This window comes from Ascaphus truei, chromosome 3, assembly GCF_040206685.1.
Source record: "Ascaphus truei isolate aAscTru1 chromosome 3, aAscTru1.hap1, whole genome shotgun sequence".
NCBI lineage: Eukaryota > Metazoa > Chordata > Amphibia > Anura > Ascaphidae > Ascaphus > Ascaphus truei.
This window is the reverse complement of record NC_134485.1, coordinates 432,040,225-432,062,547: the sequence shown is the minus strand read 5'-3', so window position 1 is coordinate 432,062,547 and position 22,323 is coordinate 432,040,225. Positions and strand designations below refer to the sequence as shown.

General features: G+C 49.6%; 1 protein-coding gene across 1 annotated transcript in view; it reads left to right on the top strand.

Moving 5' to 3' along the window:
- Nucleotides 1–22,323, top strand: part of CFAP91 (cilia and flagella associated protein 91) — a 129,933-nt gene that overhangs the window by 425 nt on the left and 107,185 nt on the right. The window contains exons 2-5 of the mRNA XM_075592913.1: nt 4,442–4,518; nt 8,709–8,824; nt 11,921–11,992; nt 13,038–13,094. Coding sequence (XP_075449028.1) covers nt 4,442–4,518; nt 8,709–8,824; nt 11,921–11,992; nt 13,038–13,094 — 322 coding nt within the window. The remainder of the gene's footprint in view (nt 1–4,441; nt 4,519–8,708; nt 8,825–11,920; nt 11,993–13,037; nt 13,095–22,323) is intronic.

Sequence of the window (22,323 nt, the reverse complement as noted above, 5' to 3'; positions counted from 1 at the left end):
TGCCGGCGGCGCGACGGTGACGTCAGGCTGCGGTCGCTGGAAAAATCAAATTGAGATGACTTCCAGCGATCGCGACCAATCCGTCGCTCCGTCACATAACTTCTATAAAATTCACGTGACGGCGGCAATGCATATGATTGACGCGACGTCGCGTTGCTGTCGCCAGCATTATAATCGCGGCCTTACACAGATTCCCCTTTAAAAATAAATGTATATATTAATAAAAATTTTAAAAAAACCTGCAGCTCTCCATTAAATGCATGTTTGTTTGGGCCCAGAGAACCCCCTGATGTCACTGCTTGTGAGATTGAGGTTCAGGGGCCTCAAAGATCGGTGTGATCGATTGTGCTCTCCCGGCTGCAAAATTGGGGCATATCAGGGGAAATAACCCGCTCCAAATGTATTACATGAAGTAAAACCCCATTGAAAGCAGCAAGGTCCAACGTTAGGTAGGAAGGTTTATGCCACTTCAGAAAGGACTGACTTTTTTTTTTTTTTGGGACCAAAAACGTAGATAAAGTACTTATTATAATTCCCTATATTGTATTCTCTAGTAAGGCGCTAAGTGCGGTTGTGGGCGCTATATAAATAAAGATAGACATACTGTACATACGTAAATGATCAGGATTTGATATACACGTGTGTGGTATGTATGTAACGGCTGGCTGGCTGATATCGTGAGCACATGAAGTATAAATTGGAGGAAAGCACAGTGATACACGGCGGTGTTATCTGTAGGGTGACCATATGTCCAGGGTTAGCCGGGACAGTCCTGGATTTGCATCAAAAGTCCCTGTGTCCTGACAATTTTCTGCATATCGTTCAAATGTCCCGGGTTTTTACCTTTTTCCTGGTTCAACTCGCTGAAAACTCATAAAACCGTAGATAGACACTGCGTGTTTTTATGTGATCGATCATATCAAAGAGTAAACATTTTAAATATATCGGTAAACTCGAGTTACTAAATAGCTATATGTATTGTACTGTACTGGGAGTACAATCAATAATATAGGATAAGTGGGGACGCGATTGGACAAATACCATTATAATATTTATTTTTAAGTGATGTCATTTGTTTTATAAATATATTTTTTCACGTGTCCCAGTTTCTACCTTTGAAAATCTAGTCACCCTAATTATCTTGGTACGTAGCCCCGATGTTTAATGTTTGTCTCTGAAATAATAATAATAGTATGTTCTAGTTTTACGTAGCGCTTCACAGAGACATTACAGACACAGTCCCTGCCCCGTGGAGCTTACAATCTATGTTTTTGGTGCCTGAGGCACAGGGAGATAAAGTGACTTGCCCAAGGTCACAAGAAGCCGACACCGGGAATTGAACCAGGTTCCCCTGCTCCAAACTCAGTGCGAGTCAGTGTCTTTACTCACTGAGCCGCTCCTTCTCCCAGGTTCCCCTGCTTCACTCTCAGTGCCAGTCAGTGTCTTTACTCACTGAGCCGCTCCTTCTCCCAGGTTCCCCTGCTTCACACTCAGTGCCAGTAAGTGTCTTTACTCACTGAGCCGTTCCTTCTCCCAGGTTCCCCTGCTTCACACTCAGTGCCAGTCAGTGTCTTTACTCACTGAGCCGCTCCTTCTCCCAGGTTCCCCTGCATCACACTCAGTGCCAGTCAGTGTCTTTACTCACTGAGCCGCTCCTTCTCCCAGGATCCCCTGCTTCACACTCAGTGCCAGTCAGTGTCTTTACTCACTGAGACGCTCCTTCTCAATATTTTCTACAACAGTCATTTTTCTTTAGTTTGGAAGCTCCAAAGCTGACTGATTTTTGGATATGGTTGTAACCTTGGTGGCACCTGTATTAGAGGTCTGTCTGTCCTCAATACAGGGGCGCGCAAACTTTTTCCCCTGTGCCCCCCTTCCTGCTCACGCCCCCCCTTACCTTGTCTCCGGCGTCAAATGACATTGCGGGGTCTCGTGACAATTGACACCGCGCCGTCGGAGACAAGGTAGGAGAACTTGCAGAGGCCTTATGCAGTCCCCCGGCATTTAATTTAAATGCTTTGGGGAAGAGCGCGGGGCCTCTTTCGTCACATTAAACTTTGATGATTGCTTTTTGGTTTGTCAGTGCCAAATGTAATACAACTTGTTAGTGAGCGGCCAACTCCAGTCCTCATGGGCCACCAACAGCTCAGATTGTAAGGATACCCCTGCTTCAGCACAGGTGGTGCAGTGGAAGACTGAGCCACTAATTGAGCCACCTGTGCTGAAGCAGGGTCTCTGTAAAACCTGACCTGTTGGTGGCCCTTGAGAACTGGAGTTGGCCGCCCCTGAACTATAATAATCAGTAGATATTAGCTGGTTGGTAGAAGGAGGACAAAACAGAAAACTCTTAGGCACTGTCACGGGAGAGCAGGACTGTCACGGGAGAGCAGGACTGTCACGGGAGAGCAGGACTGTCACAGGAGAGCAGGACTGTCACGGGAGAGCAGGACTGTCACGGGAGAGCAGGACTGTCACGGGATCAAGCAGCAGACAGGACACGGGAGATCAAATAAATGGTGTTTATTTTGACTGGAGTCAACAGACGCAGCACAACCTCAGAGCAACACACTCACAACCTCAGAGCAACACACTCACAACCTCAGAGCAACACACTCACAACCTCAGAGCAACACACTCACAACCTCAGAGCAACACACTCACAACCTCAGAGCAACACTGTCCTAGTCACTGAGGTGCCCGGCGCCCCCGCAATGCCTCTCCTGGAGCAGCTTCCACTTCTCTAGGAGGTCCAGAGTCTCCAGGCAGCGCTGGATGCCAGTTGCAGCCGAGTAACGTTAAATCTCCCGCTCGGAATAGCAGGCGGCCTCGACTTCTGGTGTCTCTATCACGTCCTCAGAGCCCACCGCTTAGTCCCCCTGCACGCCGGTCCAGGAATGATCTGCGGTACTCAGATGGGCTGCTGCTTGTCTACAGTCCCCCTCCCCGTAGATAGAAGAAAAAAACTGAGAGCACAGCAAAAAGGTGGGGAACTGGAGGCCAATGAAAAAATAACCAAAAACTTTATTGAAACATAACCTACCGGTAATTAAAAAGAGAAACCTCTAACGCGTTTCTCGCCATGGGCGCTTTTTTAATTAGGTTATGTTTCAATAAAGTTTTTGGTTATTTTTTCATTGGCCTCCAGTTCCCCACCTTTTTGCTGTGCTCTCAGTTTTTTTCTTCTATTCTGCTTGCTTACCTGTGGATGCACGCTGCTGTATACCGGATGTCTTCAACTCACCTGAGAATGAATTTGTGAGTACCCCATTCATTGAACTGTTTGCTGCTACATTGTTCATCACTAGGGGATTTGTCCGGCATTTCGGGGGTCTGCGGGTTCCCGTCAGGGGACCTCATGATCGCCGTGGTCAGCCTATCCCTGTTCTATGTGATTGCCTTAGGGGCATTACTCATTACAGCTACAGCTTGCATGGTGTTTAAAGTTCTGGACTCCGGTATGGATAGGGTTAATATTGTTGCCTCTGCGTGATGCACGCGTGTCTATTAGGCTAGTAGCGCCGAACATTGAGGTTCATTCCTCTATCTGCCCCTCTCCATAGAGAAACTTGTAATAAGGGGCAGCGACCAATCACTGCACAGATGCTGTGTGGGGAGCCATTCACACGAGGTGTTGGCTATACAACACAAGTTACCGTTAACATGACACAACATACACTGAATAAAGACATGGTTACACACTCATAGGGGTAACACCGGGATTACTGGCCGCATAAGCCACAGGTATATGGGTATCCAGCGCAATCCGGCACAGCCATCAGACAGACAGGGGCCAGGGACCGCCGGGCTTAACCTATAATATGCTGGTCTCTGGGCCCCTACCGTCACATGTATATCTTTATTTATATAGCGCTATCCAGGTCCATAGCGCGTCACCGCAGTAATACACGCGACGTAATAGTATAACACATAATGGGAATAAGCGCGTCAGGCATAAAAGTAACATTAGGAAAAGGAGTCCCTGCCCCGAAGAGCTTACAATCGCAAATGGTAAATAGGGAGAACTTAGAGTCAGTAGGAGTTAAGCCATAAATAGACGTCGAGCAGACGAAACATGGGTTTAGGGCTAAATAAAGGTTATTTTGGTACAAGGAGGGGACACACTGACATGGCTGAGGCTGGGTACTTGCTGTAGGGCTTTAAGAAGGTGACTGAGCAAAATCCCCCATGCAACTGACATCACATTCCTCCCTGGAATATATTCAATGAAGATGAATTAGAAATGATCCCTTGATATGAATCTTATGATCTTATGCCCAGTGTTACAGCACTGATAACGTAACATTGCAATAAGAGAATTAAGAGCGCGTTTTCCTGACTAGTTAAAAATGACAGTGCAGTAACCCACGTCAGCCTGGTGTGTTATTAATGTGTTATTAATGTGTTATTAATGTGTTATTAATGTATTCTTCCCTCCCGGCAGATCCGCTGTACACATTATCCAGCGAGAGGAACCAGGCACAGGCAAACTTCCAAGCTCACATGTCATACGATAGGCTGGTAAGTAGAAGGAATACGAGTTGGCCAAAAAGGATTAGGGAAATACCATGCGCCATATTTACTAAGCAGGGCTCTGCCATAAGACACCTGGCCCTGGGAGGTACGTCCCCGTGCACAGTATGTTGGGTAAGTGGGGTTCAGAGATCTATACTGGGGTAGGTGTGATACATTTAGTGAGCGAGAAGATCCTGATGTTCTGTGTCACAATGTACTTGAAGTGCCATTGGTCCTTGCTTATTCTGCGTATATATGACCTTGCAGTGGGAGGAACATCCATCTTGTATATTTTTATGTTTAACTGTTAACTATACACATTGAGCCATAAGCTTCTGTCTCTGTGTTATTGTGTTATCCTGTAGTGGGGAGGAGACTGGGGCAGATACCCCCTCTTTCTCTATCTCTGTGTTATTGTGTTATCCTGTAGTGGGGAGGAGAATGGGGCAGATACCCCCTCTTTCTCTATCTCTGTGTTATTGTGTTATCCTGTAGTGGGGAGGAGAATGGGGCAGATACCCCCTCTTTCTCTATCTCTGTGTTATTCTGTAGTGGGGAGGAGAATGGGGCAGATACCCCCTCTTTCTCTATCTCTGTGTTATTGTGTTATCCTGTAGTGGGGAGGAGAATGGGGCAGATACCCCCTCTTTCTCTATCTCTGTGTTATTGTGTTATCCTGTAGTGGGGAGGAGAATGGGGCAGATACCCCCTCTTTCTCTATCTCTGTGTTATTGTGTTATCCTGTAGTGGGGAGGAGAATGGGGCAGATACCCCCTCTTTCTCTATCTCTGTGTTATTGTGTTATCCTGTAGTGGGGAGGAGAATGGGGCAGATACCCCCTCTTTCTCTATCTCTGTGTTATTGTGTTATCCTGTAGTGGGGAGGAGAATGGGGCAGATACCCCCTCTTTCTCTATCTCTGTGTTATTGTGTTATCCTGTAGTGGGGAGGAGAATGGGGCAGATACCCACTCTTTCTCTATCTCGGTATTATTGTGTTATCCTGTAGTGGGGAGGAGAATGGGGCAGATACCCCCTCTTTCTCTATCTCTGTGTTATTGTGTTATCCTGTAGTGGGGAGGAGAATGGGGCAGATACCCCCTCTTTCTCTATGTTATTGTGTTATCCTGTAGTGGGGAGGAGAATGGGGCAGATACCCCCTCTTTCTCTATCTCTGTGTTATTGTGTTATCCTGTAGTGGGGAGGAGAATGGGGCAGATGCCCCCTCTTTCTCTATCTCTGTGTTATTGTGTTATCCTGTAGTGGGGAGGAGAATGGGGCAGATACCCCCTCTTTCTCTATCTCTGTGTTATTGTGTTATCCTGTAGTGGGGAGGAGAATGGGGCAGATGCCCCCTCTTTCTCTATCTCGGTATTATTGTGTTATCCTGTAGTGGGGAGGAGAATGGGGCAGATACCCCCTCTTTCTCTATCTCTGTGTTATTGTGTTATCCTGTAGTGGGGAGGAGAATGGGGCAGATACCCCCTCTTTCTCTATCTCTGTGTTATTGTGTTATCCTGTAGTGGGGAGGAGAATGGGGCAGATACCCACTCTTTCTCTATCTCGGTATTATTGTGTTATCCTGTAGTGGGGAGGAGAATGGGGCAGATACCCCCTCTTTCTCTATCTCTGTGTTATTGTGTTATCCTGTAGTGGGGAGGAGAATGGGGCAGATACCCCCTCTTTCTCTATCTCTGTGTTATTGTGTTATCCTGTAGTGGGGAGGAGAATGGGGCAGATACCCACTCTTTCTCTATCTCGGTATTATTGTGTTATCCTGTAGTGGGGAGGAGAATGGGGCAGATACCCCCTCTTTCTCTGTCTCTGTGTTATTGTGTTATCCTGTAGTGGGGAGGAGAATGGGGCAGATACCCCCTCTTTCTCTATCTCTGTGTTATTGTGTTATCCTGTAGTGGGGAGGAGAATGGGGCAGATGCCCCCTCTTTCTCTATCTCTGTGTTATTGTGTTATCCTGTAGTGGGGAGGAGAATGGGGCAGATGCCCCCTCTTTCTCTATCTCTGTGTTATTGTGTTATCCTGTAGTGGGGAGGAGAATGGGGCAGATGCCCCCTCTTTCTCTATCTCTGTGTTATTGTGTTATCCTGTAGTGGGGAGGAGAATGGGGCAGATGCCCCCTCTTTCTCTATCTCTGTGTTATTGTGTTATCCTGTAGTGGGGAGGAGAATGGGGCAGATACCCCCTCTTTCTCTATCTCTGTGTTATTGTGTTATCCTGTAGTGGGGAGGAGAATGGGGCAGATGCCCCCTCTTTCTCTATCTCTGTGTTATTGTGTTATCCTGTAGTGGGGAGGAGAATGGGGCAGATACCCCCTCTTTCTCTATCTCTGTGTTATTGTGTTATCCTGTAGTGGGGAGGAGAATGGGGCAGATACCCCCTCTTTCTCTATCTCTGTGTTATTGTGTTATCCTGTAGTGGGGAGGAGAATGGGGCAGATACCCCCTCTTTCTCTATCTCTGTGTTATTGTGTTATCCTGTAGTGGGGAGGAGAATGGGGCAGATGCCCCCTCTTTCTCTATCTCTGTGTTATTGTGTTATCCTGTAGTGGGGAGGAGAATGGGGCAGATGCCCCCTCTTTCTCTATCTCTGTGTTATTGTGTTATCCTGTAGTGGGGAGGAGAATGGGGCAGATGCCCCCTCTTTCTCTATCTCTGTGTTATTGTGTTATCCTGTAGTGGGGAGGAGAATGGGGCAGATGCCCCCTCTTTCTCTGTCTCTGTGTTATTGTGTTATCCTGTAGTGGGGAGGAGAATGGGGTAGATACCCCCTCTTTCTCTATCTCTGTGTTATTGTGTTATCCTGTAGTGGGGAGGAGAATGGGGCAGATACCCCCTCTTTCTCTATCTCTGTGTTATTGTGTTATCCTGTAGTGGGGAGGAGAATGGGGCAGATACCCCCTCTTTCTCTATCTCTGTGTTATTGTGTTATCCTGTAGTGGGGAGGAGAATGGGGCAGATACTCCCTCTTTCTCTATCTCTGTGTTATTGTGTTATCCTGTAGTGGGGAGGAGATTGGGGCAGATACCCCCTCTTTCTCTATCTCTGTGTTATTGTGTTATCCTGTAGTGGGGAGGAGAATGGGGCAGATACCCCCTCTTTCTCTATCTCTGTGTTATTGTGTTATCCTGTAGTGGGGAGGAGAATGGGGCAGATGCCCCCTCTTTCTCTGTCTCTGTGTTATTGTGTTATCCTGTAGTGGGGAGGAGAATGGGGTAGATACCCCCTCTTTCTCTATCTCTGTGTTATTGTGTTATCCTGTAGTGGGGAGGAGAATGGGGCAGATACCCCCTCTTTCTCTATCTCTGTGTTATTGTGTTATCCTGTAGTGGGGAGGAGAATGGGGCAGATACCCCCTCTTTCTCTATCTCTGTGTTATTGTGTTATCCTGTAGTGGGGAGGAGAATGGGGCAGATACTCCCTCTTTCTCTATCTCTGTGTTATTGTGTTATCCTGTAGTGGGGAGGAGATTGGGGCAGATACCCCCTCTTTCTCTATCTCTGTGTTATTGTGTTATCCTGTAGTGGGGAGGAGAATGGGGCAGATACCCCCTCTTTCTCTATCTCTGTGTTATTGTGTTATCCTGTAGTGGGGAGGAGATTGGGGCAGATACCCCCTCTTTCTCTATCTCTGTGTTATTGTGTTATCCTGTAGTGGGGAGGAGAATGGGGCAGATGCCCCCTCTTTCTCTATCTCTGTGTTATTGTGTTATCCTGTAGTGCGGAGGAGAATGGGGCAGATACTCCCTCTTTCTCTATCTCTGTGTTATTGTGTTATCCTGTAGTGCGGCGGAGGAGAATGGGGCAGATACCCCCTCTTTCTCTATCTCTGTGTTAGACTCGGCTTATAGTGCGCGCTACATTGATGGCGACGCGACCGGTGACGTCACCCGTCGCTGTCGCAAAAGTTGTAATTGAGTTTTTGCGATGTCGCTGGCTGTAAGGGGTCGTGACGTCATGTAGAGGCTATGTGATTAGCTTATTGCAGTCACGTGGTGCAGCCATCGCAGTAAATATCAAAATCCCATTGATTTCAGCGATTTTAGGCGCCCACAATGGATTACATTTACTTGTTTTGACACGGCGCGCCGGCGCTATAAGCGCAGCTTTAGTTTAAATTAGGAGTGGGAAGAGTACTGGTCCCTCCTGTCTTTAAATAAAATACACCAATTTTTCTCCATCCAGCAAAAGGTTCCACAGTTCCCAGCGATGTTTAGTGAACTGGTTCACCATCCTAGCTTTACGCTACGGCTACAGCTTAGAGACCCTGTTCCCCAGTTCGTGGATCGGCGATGGAGAGGGTGAGTAGAGCAGAAGCTGGGTTCAGTCCAGCAGCCGGCGGTGTAAGTGACATGTAGTGGATGTTGTTATACATACAGCATACAGGTCCAACATAGCAGGTAGATCATGGCAAGTAGCGCAGGGGTTCAGGCCTTGCACTGTACAGCAGTATAAATGGCGCTCCACTGTCCATCAAACCTCGGGTTACACGTTCCCAAACACCGGGCCGTGGAGCTCCACTGTCCATCAAACCTCGGGTTACAAGTTCCCAAACCCCGGGCCATGGAGCTCCACTGTCCATCAAACCTCGGGTTACACGTTCCCAAACACCGGGCCATGGAGCTCCACTGTCCATCAAACCTCGGGTTACAAGTTCCCAACCACCGGGCCATGGAGCTCTACTGTCCATCAAACCTCGGGTTACAAGTTCCCAAACCCCGGGCCATGGAGCTCCACTGTCCATCAATCCTCGGGTTACAAGTTCCCAAATACAGGGCCATGGAGCTCCACTGTCCATCAAACCTCGGGTTGCAAGTTCCCAAACACCGGGCCATGGAGCTCCACTATCCATCAAACCTCGGGTTACAAGTTCCCAAACACCGGGCCATGGAGCTCCACTGTCCATCAATCCTCGGGTTACAAGTTCCCAAATACAGGGCCATGGAGCTCTACTGTCCATAAAACCTCGGGTCACAAGTTCCCAAACACCAGGCCATGGAACTCCACTGTTCATCAAACCTCAGGTTACAAGTTCCCAAACCCCGGGCCATGGAGCTCCACTGTCCATCAAACCTCGGGTTACAAGTTCCCAAACACCGGGCCATGGAGCTCCACTGTCCATCAATCCTCGGGTTACAAGTTCCCAAATACAGGGCCATGGAGCTCCACTGTCCATCAAACCTCGGGTTACAAGTTCCCAAATACAGGGCCATGGAGCTCCACTGTCCATCAAACCTCGGGTTACAAGTTCCCAAACACCGGGCCATGGAGCTCCACTGTCCATCAATCCTCGGGTTACAAGTTCCCAAATACAGGGCCATGGAGCTCCACTGTCCATCAAACCTCGGGTTGCAAGTTCCCAAACACCGGGCCATGGAGCTCCACTATCCATCAAACCTCGGGTTACAAGTTCCCAAACACCGGGCCATGGAGCTCCACTGTCCATCAATCCTCGTGTTACAAGTTCCCAAATACAGGGCCATGGAGCTCCACTGTCCATCAAACCTCGGGTTGCAAGTTCCCAAACACCGGGCCATGGAGCTCCACTGTCCATAAAACCTCGGGTCACAAGTTCCCAAACACCAGGCCATGGAACTCCACTGTTCATCAAACCTCAGGTTACAAGTTCCCAAACCCCGGGCCATGGAGCTCCACTGTCCATCAAACCTCGGGTTACAAGTTCCCAAACACCGGGCCATGGAGCTCCACTGTCCATCAATCCTCGGGTTACAAGTTCCCAAATACAGGGCCATGGAGCTCCACTGTCCATCAAACCTCGGGTTACAAGTTCCCAAATACAGGGCCATGGAGCTCCACTGTCCATCAAACCTCGGGTTACAAGTTCCCAAACACCGGGCCATGGAGCTCCACTGTCCATCAATCCTCGAGTTACAAGTTCCCAAATACAGGGCCATGGAGCTCCACTGTCCATCAAACCTCGGGTTGCAAGTTCCCAAACACCGGGCCATGGAGCTCCACTATCCATCAAACCTCGTGTCACACGTTCCCAAACACCGGGCCATGGAGCTCCACTGTCCATCAAACCTCGGGTTACAAGTTCCCAAATACAGGGCCATGGAGCTCCACTGTTCATCAAACCTCGGGTTACAAGTTCCCAAATACAGGGCCATGGAGCTCCACTATCCATCAAACCTCAGGTTGCAAGTTCCCAAACCCCGGGCCATGGAGCTCCACTGTCCATCAAACCTCGGGTTACAAGTTCCCAAATACAGGGCCATGGAGCTCCACTGTTCATCAAACCTCGGGTTACAAGTTCCCAAATACAGGGCCATGGAGCTCCACTATCCATCAAACCTCGGGTTGCAAGTTCCCAAACCCCAGGCCATAGAGCTCCACTGTCCATCAAACCTCGGGTTACAAGTTCCCAAACCCCGGGCCATGGAGCTCCACTGTCCATCAAACCTCTGGTTACAGTTCCCAAACCCCGGGCCATGGAGCTCCACTGTCCATCAAAGCTCCGGTTACAAGTTCCCAAACACCGGGCCATGGAGCTCCACTGTCCATCAAACCTTGGGTTACAAGTTCCCAAACACCGGGCCATGGAGCTCCACTGTCCATCAAACCTTGGGTTACAAGTTCCCAAACACCGGGCCATGGAGCTCCACTGTCCATCAAACCTTGGGTTACAAGTTCCCAAACACTGGGCCATGGTGCTCCATAGTCCATCAAACCTCGGGTTACAAGTTCCCAAATACAGGGCCATGGAGCTCTACTATCCATCAAACCTCGGGTTGCAAGTACCCAAACACCGGGCCCTAAAACTATCTCCCAAACACAGTGGCCTAAGTACATTTTTTGAGAACCTCCCTCTGTCACACTCCACCTTGCTCTCACACCCCCCCCCATTTATTTCTTTCCCTCACACTTCCCCCCCCCTCCATGTATTTCTCTCACTCCCCCTCCCACAACCCCCCACACACTTAATTTCCTGTGTTGTTACAGCCCCTCTCCTGCAGAGAGCAGCAGCAGCCTCTGGTCTCCGCCTGGCCCAATCTCCAGTGCATTGTGGGTTTAGCAGCAGTGGCTATGCCACTGCCCAAAAAATGCTGTACCAGTCCGGGGAAGAACCTCTGCGCTGGTCCATTCTCAACATAGCATGATGGGAGTTGTAGTTCTGCTCATTCTTGCATACCCTTGAATACCCACTGTGGGACCACAAGTCCCATAATGCCTTTAGCTTCCGGATGTACACTGATCCCCGTAATCCTCCACCCACATACCTACTCGCACAAATGGCATCAGCTTTACTGGTTGGCTTATTGTATAGGTGCCGTTTTCTAATAGCATCACCGTGGTGTTGGATAGGGGAATACACCTACAGATGAGGCAAGGAGCCACACGCAATCCTTAAATACTACTCCCCTCCTATGTTTTAGATCTCTGGTTTCCCAGGAAGTTACTGAAGACGCGGATGTCTCTGGACGGAACCGCTACAAGTACTTTAAACGGTAGGTAACTGGAAGTTGGCCAAACCCCTCCCAGTGGCAGAAGCTCCAAGAGCCCCTACAACACTGCTATGTGTACAATATTAATAATACTACAATAAAAGCCTGTCAATAATTACGGGTGTTAAATTTATTCTTTCCTCTCCTTCCCTCCCTCTCCCCCTTTCTCCATCCCTTTCTCCCTCCCTCCCCCACTCCCTCCCTCTCTCCCCTCCTTTTATCTCACTCCATCCTTCCCTCTCTCTCCCCTCCCTCCCTCCCTCTCTCTACAGCCTCCTTCCCCCTCTCTCCCCCTCCTTCCTTCTTTCCCCCTCAGTCCCTTATTCTCCCCCACCTTCTCTCTGCTCCCTCCTTGTCTCTCACCTCCCTCCTTCCCTCTCTCCCCGCTCCTACACTCACTCTCCCCCCACCTTCTTTCTCTCTCATCCCCTACTCCCCCCCCCGCACTCTCTCCCCTCCTTCTCGCTCTCTCCTCCTCTCCTATCCCCTTCTTCTCTCTCCCTACTCTTCTATCTTCCCCCACTCTTCTCTTCCCACCCCTTCTCTCTGTCCACGACCTTATGCTGTCCTCAATTCTTTCCGCCTCTCTCTCCTCCAGGATTCTTGCTTTCTGCTCACATGTGAACAGATTTCCTCTCTTTCTTCATCTGCTTTCTGTGTAAACTTTATAGCTATCTGTCTCTCCCTGCCTGTCCTCCGGCTGTGTGCATTATGATGTCACTGATGAAATCACGCTAGATGCATATAAGACCCACTAGCTTTTTTATATATTAGAGGACTATTTTGAATAAGGGAGTGTTCCCTGCTCTGAGGATCTTGCAATATTGAATAGAGCAACAAAAATGGCATTTACAAGTTTAATGAAGGTATATAAATTGTTAGCAGTTCTGTAATCGCAATAAAAGAGGATAAGATGGAAATTCTTTCACAAGAACTTACTGTTACCAGAGTGCAATATCAGAAATCATGCAGTATTATTAGTATTATTAATAATATCTTGTAAGCCCCTCTGAGTCAGGCTGAAGTTGTGCTTTGCCTTATGTTCCAGGCCTCTGATTCCATTTGCTCAGCAGATTCCACCCAATGTGCTTCTGGCGATGTCCAGGTGAGTGGCCAGAAAACAATCCAACGTTTGTGCAATGTGGAGTGCCTGATTATCTTTTCCTTTCTCTCTGTCTCTCTTCTGTCTCTCTTCTGTCTCTCTTCTGTCTCTTCTCTCCTCTCTCTTCTGCCTCTCTTCTGTCTTTTCTCTCCTCCCCTCTCTCTTCTGTCTCTTCTCTCTTCTGTCTCTCCTCCCCTCTCTCTTCTGTCTCTTCTCTCTTCTGTCTCTCCTCTCTCTTCTGTCTCTTCTCTCCTCCCCTCTCTCTTCTGTCTCTCCTCCCCTCTCTCTTCTGTCTCTTCTCTCTTCTGTCTCTCCTCTCTCTTCTGTCTCTTCTCTCCTCCCCTCTCTCTTCTGTCTCTTCTCTCTTCTGTCTCTCCTCCCCTCTCTCTTCTGCCTCTCTTCTGTCTCTTCTCTCTTCTGTCTCTTCTCTCTTCTGTCTCTTCTCTCTTCTGTCTCTTCTGTCTCTTCTCTCTTCTCTCTCTCCTCTCTTCTCTCTCTCCTCTCTTCTCTCTCTCCTCTCTTCTCTCTCTCCTCTCTTCTCTCTCTCCTCTCTTCTCTCTCTCCTCTCTCTTTCCTCTCTCTCTTCTCTCTTTCTCTTCTCTCTCTCTCCTGTCTCTCTTCTCTCTTTCTCTTCTCTCTCTCTCCTGTCTCTCTCTCTTTCTCTCTTCTCTCTCTCTCTCTCGTCTCTCTCTCGTCTCTCTCTCTCTCTCTTTCTCTTTCTCTTCTCCGCTTATTGTCATTTGCTAGCTATAATAAAAAGGTTCAACACCTGGTTCCAACACCCTATACGTCACAGGTTAACTTGGTCTTCGGATAATGGAAGAGATCAAAACATGTTGGACTATTTTCTGATACATAAAAGGTTCCAGAGATGTTCGTGTAATGCACGGGGCTTCTATCGGGTCAGAACATCATTTAGTTCGAGCCAAATTTTATGCTTCACCTAATAGCACATTGAGTTACTCATCCCACACCCACATTAGACTACTCATATCTGGCCAACCCCACCAATCAAGCCCAATTCCCAATTCAATTACGCAACCGGTTCGCCCCACTCATAAATGAGGATATAAAGGAAAACTGGAACTCAACTAAAACCCCCATCATAGAAACACTCAAGGAAACATCAAACCATGGATTTCAGACAACACTCTAAACTTAGTTGAAGAACGCGCTAAGATAAAGAACACCAATCACAACCATTATCTCTACCTCAACCGACAAATTAAACGCCGGCTTAAAGCAGACAAAGAAATATGGTGGAACTCAAAGGTCCAAGAAATGGAATTGGCCAGCGGGACCATGACGGGCGCCTCCTTTATAGTACCCTACGGAGCTGCAGCGGCAATTTCAGGGCAACAACATCAAGCCTTCAGGATCAAAATGGTGCCCAAATAAAAATCGCTTGAAGGCAAACTAGAAAGGTGGAAGGAGCATTTTAACCTGCTGCTCAACCGCCCGCACCCTGCAAATCATGACGAAAAGCTGATAGAAAATGTCGACATGGAGTTTCCAAGCGATATAACCGACCCACCCACCAAATGAGGAAGAAATTCCAACAGCAATCAAACGCCTAAAGTATAGGAAAGCACCCGGCATTGATGCCATCCCCGCAGAAGCTCTAAAAGCAGGTGGAGAAGACTTTGTGAATCATTTAAAAGGCCTATACAGCATCCTTTGGAGCAAAACTGATGTGCCACAAGATTTCAAAGACGCAATAATCGTGCCGATACATTAAAAAGGTGGCCCAGCTAATTGCAAAAATTATAGGGGCATAAGCTTGCTATCAACATCTGCAAAGCTTTTAACTTCTATTATCCGGACCAGACTATTTAAATGCATAGAATTGAACTGCAGGGATGAACAGGCTGGGTTTAGACCAGGAAGAGGGTGTACAGACCAAATCTTCACACTCCGACAACTAGCAGAAATACGACTCCGCTGCAAAAAAGATGCCTTTACGGTATTTGTTGACTTCTCGTGCGCTTTTGACAGTGTGGATCACCCATCGCTATGGTGCGCTCTCAAGGCTGATACGGTACCACATGCCACTCTCACTGTGCTAAGAGCTTTTTATGAAGGAGGTACAAGCAGAGTGAAACACATGGGCAACATATCCGCGCCATTCTCCATATCCCCGGGAGTCACACACATGGGCAACATATCCGCGCCATTCTCCATATCCCGGGAGTCACACACGGGCAACATATCCGCGCCATCCGCGCCATTCTCCATATCCCCGGGAGTCACACACATGGGCAACATATCCGCGCCACTCTCCATATCCACGGGAGTCACACACATGGGCAACATATCCGCGCCATTCTCCATATCCCGGGAGTCAGACACATGGACAACATATCCGCGCCATTCTCCATATCCACGGGAGTCACACACATGGGCAACATATCCGCGCCATTCTCCATATCCCGGGAGTCAGACACATGGACAACATATCCGCGCCATTCTCCATATCCCGGGAGTCACACACATGGGCAACATATCCGCGCCATTCTCCATATCCCCGGGAGTCACACACATGGGCAACATATCCGCGCCATTCTCCATATCCCCGGGAGTCAGACACTGTTACGCCGATGCTCGCCACAAACCGGGACCGGACCGCGGGGCTGAGGTGGGGTTATATAATCACCGACCTGAGTCCACGCAGACTGATCCGGAGTGCGTAGTTCATAGTCGTACATCGCAGGGTCAGGATTGGAGAAGGCAGCATCGTCGTTAATGAAGCAGGAGTTCGGCAACAGGAAATCAGGAGTGCCCCGCTTCAGCTTAGGAGCGTGAGCGCGGGGGTGGCTTCTGCGCGAGGAGCGGCCTCGGCCCATGACGCCGATCTCAGCAGGAGGAGACAGCAGGCTGACCGAAGTTCACCGCAGGGCAGCGTCGGGAAGAACCAACGCTTCAGCGCAGAAGTCCAAGGCAGGTCACTGCAAGAGGATCGCAGCAAGCCGCAGGAAAGGAAGGGTAGCCACTGCTAGGAGGGAATGCAGCAGGTACCGGTGCTGGCAACACGCTTCAGCACAGACGTCCCGGGTAGGCCACTGCAGGAGAATAGCAGCAGGCCAGTGCTGGCATCAACGCTTCAGCACAGACGTCCAGGGCAGGCCACTGCAAGGAGATAGCAGCAGGCCGCAGGAAAGGAAGGGTAGCTACTGCTAGGCGGGAATGCAGCAGTACCAGTGCTGGCATCAACGCTTCAGCACAGACGTCCAGGATAGGCCACTACAGGAGAATAGCGGCAGGCCACAGGACAGGAAGGGTAGCTACTGCTAGGAGAGAATGCAGCAGTACCAGTGCTGGCATCAACGCTTCAGCACAGACGTCCGGGGTAGGCCACTGCAAGGAGATAGCAGCAGGCCACAGGACAGGAAGGGTAGCTACTGCTAGGAGAGAATGCAGCAGTTACCAGTGCTGGCATCAACGCTTCAGCACAGACGTCCAGGGTAGGCCACTGCAAGGAGATAGCAGCAGGCCAGTGCTGGCAACAACGCTTCAGCACAGACGTCCAGGACCAGGCCTCTGGATACTCAGGAACTTGGAAGGTAAGAACGCTAGGAGAGAGGCCTGGGGTGGTTTGTGGCAGAGACAGTAACATAGAGGTAGGAATAGCTATGCTCGGCGCTGGTTCAGAGCCAACGCCTAGAATATAAAGGGCGGAGATCCAATCACAGGAGGAGGGTGTGTGAGAATTCCTCCAATGAAGTAGCACAGGGCAGAAGCTGCAATGAGAGGCAGCACCTGTGCCATAGATTGCCAGAGGAAGCCTGCAACTGCACAGGTCTGCAAGGCAAAAGTCAAAGCCAGTAGTGGATTCCTTACAGTACCCCCCCCTTCAGGTGAGACCTCCGGACGAACAAGATCCATCACAGATTTGGGGGACATGGAATTGTTCCTAAACCTCCTTAGGCGAGAGGTGGCGTTGAAAGCCCATAGTTTGTTGGGATTCCTTACAGTACCCCCACCACTGGGTGAGAAGCCTGGGTGAACAGAACCATTCATAGGTCTGGGAGACATTGAGTTGTTCCTGAAGTGTCTCCGGCGAGAATTAGGTCCACAATCCAGATGTACATTGGCGAGTGCCATGAAAGACAGCGGTGGTACTGCAGTTCTTGGTACATGGACAATGGGACCTGAGGGCTCCGGAATGGGAACATCGGAAGGACAGTAGCCAGGTGTCCGGTGCATAGTAATAGTCCAAGAGTATGGGACACAGGACACAGATTGTTGGACAAAAATGGCAGAGGGACCTTCAGAGAAGGCAATGTCTTTGGTGAAATCAGCACGGAGGAAGTTGCGAGAGTCTTTAGCTTCCAAGGAATTCCGGGTGGTTGTTAGCAAGGGAATGGGGCGGGAGGGTTCACTACACACTATTGCAGCGGTACTTTTGATACCAAGCAGGGTTGCTATCCCAAGCAATTTGCGAGAGTCTGTAGCAGTGTGTATGCAACTCATGGTACTGGCAGTTGAAGAAGGATCCGCTTCCTTTGGTTTGTGATCTTTAGAGAGAATCAAATCCGAAATTGTGGCCTTGGCGAAGGACATAATAAGCATGTCTATACCCATAGTGGACCCATAGAGAACAGGAACGGACGCTTCAGGTAAAGCGACGAGGTCCAGTAAGGGTGTCTTCGTCTTAGAGAGAGGCCAATTGCCATACAGATTGGGCACTTTGGGCACCGCACAGAGACCTGCGAGTAAGGAGTCTGTTTGAAAGGTGAGAAAACAGATTTTATCCAAAAAACAAGGCAGGCGGTTAAGCGGTGCATCAACCTTAGGGAAAAAAGTCTTGGGGTTAAAGCTGGGTGCCTCCAACACAGAGAAAGAAGACAGAGAACTAGAGCTTGGCTTCGGAGTGGAGGTCCCAGGTACCCAGGTCTCACATGATACTGTGGGAGAAGCAATGCAAATTGTTACTGTTTTAAACATAGGGTCTTTAACATCGGTAGCTCCAGGCACCTTTTGGAGAGGTAACCCTAGTTTTGGGACAGGACAGTCAATAGCAAGTACCCCAAGTATTGTGGAAGACACAGAGAAAAATAAGTCCATTTTAAAGACGGGATCTTCTGAAAAAAGGGAACGTTCCAAATGCGATACCCCTGAGTTCGTGGTAGTAGACATACAGTCAGTAGTGGATACCCCGAATACTGTGGGCGAATCAGCGTGAAACAGTATTATTACAGGAATGGGCATCCCAGACTTAAAGTCATTTTTAATCATCCCGGAGGCTGTGGCATGATCCGTGAGAGAAACTGGGGTAAACTCTCCAACAGACACAAGGGACATCTTGCTTGTTACAGAATTGGGTCCCTGAGAATCCCTAGTGAGGGCATCAGACTCCATGGGAGACTTAGTGACAGGGGTTTTGGAACTGATTAAAGGAATGGCAGGTATCACAGATTTACTAGGAGAAATACCTTGCAAAACAGAAATTTTAGTAAAGGTGATAGGCATCACAGATAGGGCAGACAGAAGTAAGCTAGGCAAGGTTGCTTCTATAACAGAAGATTTGGCAGCGGCAAAGCTTAACTCAGCGGCTGCTGGAGAACTTTTAACTACAATGAGAAGGGACTGCAGTTTTACAAAGTCAGGGATAAAGGGAGTCTCAAACTTGAAAGCCTGATCATTCAAAAAGAAGGGCCCTAACTTTAATGGTACTGAGGGAGCAACAGCAGATACGCTGATCTCAGAAGGGGTCACTTGGAAAGGAGAATAATATGTACTGTTCGCTTTAAACCCTAGGATTTGGGAAAAGGAGAACTCAGACAGTGCAAGTGGGGCAACCACGACTGTGCTGGCCTCTGAAGTGGGTATTTGGGAAAGAGTGTCTGGGACTTCAGAAACGACAACAGATTCCACGAAAAGGGGTCTATGCTCAGAAGCAGGGGTCTCAGCTCTCTGAGTGGCAGACGGGGTGAGTGAAATACCTAGGAGTAGGGATTCTGCGAACAGGTTTAGAGAAACAAACGGCTCCAGAATACTTTTTACTGGAGCCAGTATTATTGCCGAAAGTTCAGGGGGCATAGCCCCGAGAATTTTAGCCGAGTCAGAGGACAAAAGGGGTTGATCCTCTGAGGCTAAGGAGGTGTCCCTGACTGACGAACTAAAGGGATCTACCAAGGAAGGTTCACAGGGCTGACCTGCAGGGGTTAACATAGGAAAAACCCCAAGGGTTAAATTACTCTGTACGTGAGAATCAGAGAAATAGAAGCTAGTCTCCGAGAGTGGGGTCATAGGGGGTTCTGCCTCTTGCCCTAGGAACCTATCATTAGACTGCGGAATACTAGGGTTAGCAGCAGGAACCTCACAGAGCAGACTAGCAGGGGTTAATACAGAAAAAACCTCGGAAACAGAGCTTAGAATTTTTGGTTTAGGAAAAGAGGGCAAACAGGATTCATTCTCTGGTGCTAGGGAAGACACACTGACCTGGGTACTGCAGGGATTTACAGTGGGGAACGCATAAGCCTGACTAGCAGGGGTTAAGACCGAAATAACCTCAGGGACAGAACTTAGGGAGGTTAACTCAGGATTAGGGAGCGTGGCAGCTTCTTCCTTAGCGGGCAGCGACAGAGAAATGGTTTGACCATTCTTAGGAGAGAGAGGTAACCCCACAGGTTTAGTAACAGGACTGGTAGCACAGAGAATCTGCCAAGCAGCAGCATAGCTGGCAAGGAGGGGATCCTGTTCTATTATGTGAGTGTCTAGTGTTGAGGAAAATACATGGAGTGTATCTTGAGACTGAGCCAACATGAGGAGGGCGCTCTGTTCTACTAGATGAATGTCCAGTGATGAGGCCAGGGCATAGATTGCCTCTTGGGCGTCGGCCAGTTCCATAGGGTTCACATTATCCCAGGTTAAAGGGGAATCAGGGGAGCGAATACATTCGGCTAGAGACTGTTTTAAGCTCAGGATACAGTAAGCCTTAATAAAGAGATCACAACGGCATTGTCTTTGCAAAGGGGTTAAACCTTCATAGGTAAACATTTCATCCATCAGGGGTATTACTTCACACAAATACTGGCCTTCATAGTGGGACTGATACGCAGGACGGGACATAACTTCAGTTGGAAAATTGCCATCCCCCGCCACGGCGCGGTCCGGTTTTAACGGGCCGAGCATACTGTTACGCCGATGCTCGCCACAAACCGGGACCGGACCGCGGGGCTGAGGTGGGGTTATATAATCACCGACCTGAGTCCACGCAGACTGATCCGGAGTGCGTAGTTCATAGTCGTACATCGCAGGGTCAGGATTGGAGAAGGCAGCATCGTCGTTAATGAAGCAGGAGTTCGGCAACAGGAAATCAGGAGTGCCCCGCTTCAGCTTAGGAGCGTGAGCGCGGGGGTGGCTTCTGCGCGAGGAGCGGCCTCGGCCCATGACGCCGATCTCAGCAGGAGGAGACAGCAGGCTGACCGAAGTTCACCGCAGGGCAGCGTCGGGAAGAACCAACGCTTCAGCGCAGAAGTCCAAGGCAGGTCACTGCAAGAGGATCGCAACAAGCCGCAGGAAAGGAAGGGTAGCCACTGCTAGGAGGGAATGCAGCAGGTACCGGTGCTGGCAACACGCTTCAGCACAGACGTCCCGGGTAGGCCACTGCAGGAGAATAGCAGCAGGCCAGTGCTGGCATCAACGCTTCAGCACAGACGTCCAGGGCAGGCCACTGCAAGGAGATAGCAGCAGGCCGCAGGAAAGGAAGGGTAGCTACTGCTAGGCGGGAATGCAGCAGTACCAGTGCTGGCATCAACGCTTCAGCACAGACGTCCAGGATAGGCCACTACAGGAGAATAGCGGCAGGCCACAGGACAGGAAGGGTAGCTACTGCTAGGAGAGAATGCAGCAGTACCAGTGCTGGCATCAACGCTTCAGCACAGACGTCCGGGGTAGGCCACTGCAAGGAGATAGCAGCAGGCCACAGGACAGGAAGGGTAGCTACTGCTAGGAGAGAATGCAGCAGTTACCAGTGCTGGCATCAACGCTTCAGCACAGACGTCCAGGGTAGGCCACTGCAAGGAGATAGCAGCAGGCCAGTGCTGGCAACAACGCTTCAGCACAGACGTCCAGGACCAGGCCTCTGGATACTCAGGAACTTGGAAGGTAAGAACGCTAGGAGAGAGGCCTGGGGTGGTTTGTGGCAGAGACAGTAACATAGAGGTAGGAATAGCTATGCTCGGCGCTGGTTCAGAGCCAACGCCTAGAATATAAAGGGCGGAGATCCAATCACAGGAGGAGGGTGTGTGAGAATTCCTCCAATGAAGTAGCACAGGGCAGAAGCTGCAATGAGAGGCAGCACCTGTGCCATAGATTGCCAGAGGAAGCCTGCAACTGCACAGGTCTGCAAGGCAAAAGTCAAAGCCAGTAGTGGATTCCTTACAGACACATGGACAACATATCCGCGCCATTCTCCATATCCACGGGAGTCACACACATGGGCAACATATCCGCGCCATTCTCCATATCCCGGGAGTCACACACATGGGTAACATATCCGCGCCATTCTCCATATCCACGGGAGTCACACACATGGGCAACATATCCGCGCCATTCTCCATATCCCGGGAGTCAGACACATGGGCAACATATCCGCGCCATTCTCCATATCCACGGGAGTCACACACATGGGCAACATATCCGCGCCATTCTCCATATCCCGGGAGTCACACACATGGGCAACATATCCGCGCCATTCTCCATATCCACGGGAGTCAAACACATGGGCAACATATCCGCGCCACTCTCCATATCCACAGGAGTCACACACATGGGCAACATATCCGCGCCACTCTCCATATCCACAGGAGTCACACACATGGGCAACATATCCGCGCCATTCTCCATATCCACGGGAGTCACACACATGGGAAACATATCCGCGCCATTCTCCATATCCCGGGAGTCACACACGTGGGCAACATATCCGCGCCATTCTCCATATCCCCGGGAGTCACACACATGGGCAACATATCCGCACCATTCTCCATATCCACGGGAGTCACACACATGGGCAACATATCCGCGCCATTCTCCATATCCACGGGAGTCACACACATGGGCAACATATCCGCGCCATTCTCCATATCCACGGGAGTCACACACATGGGCAACATATCCACGCCATTCTCCATGTCCACGGGAGTCACACACATGGGCAACATATCCGCACCATTCTCCATATCCACGGGAGTCACACACATGGGCAACATATCCGCGCCATTCTCCA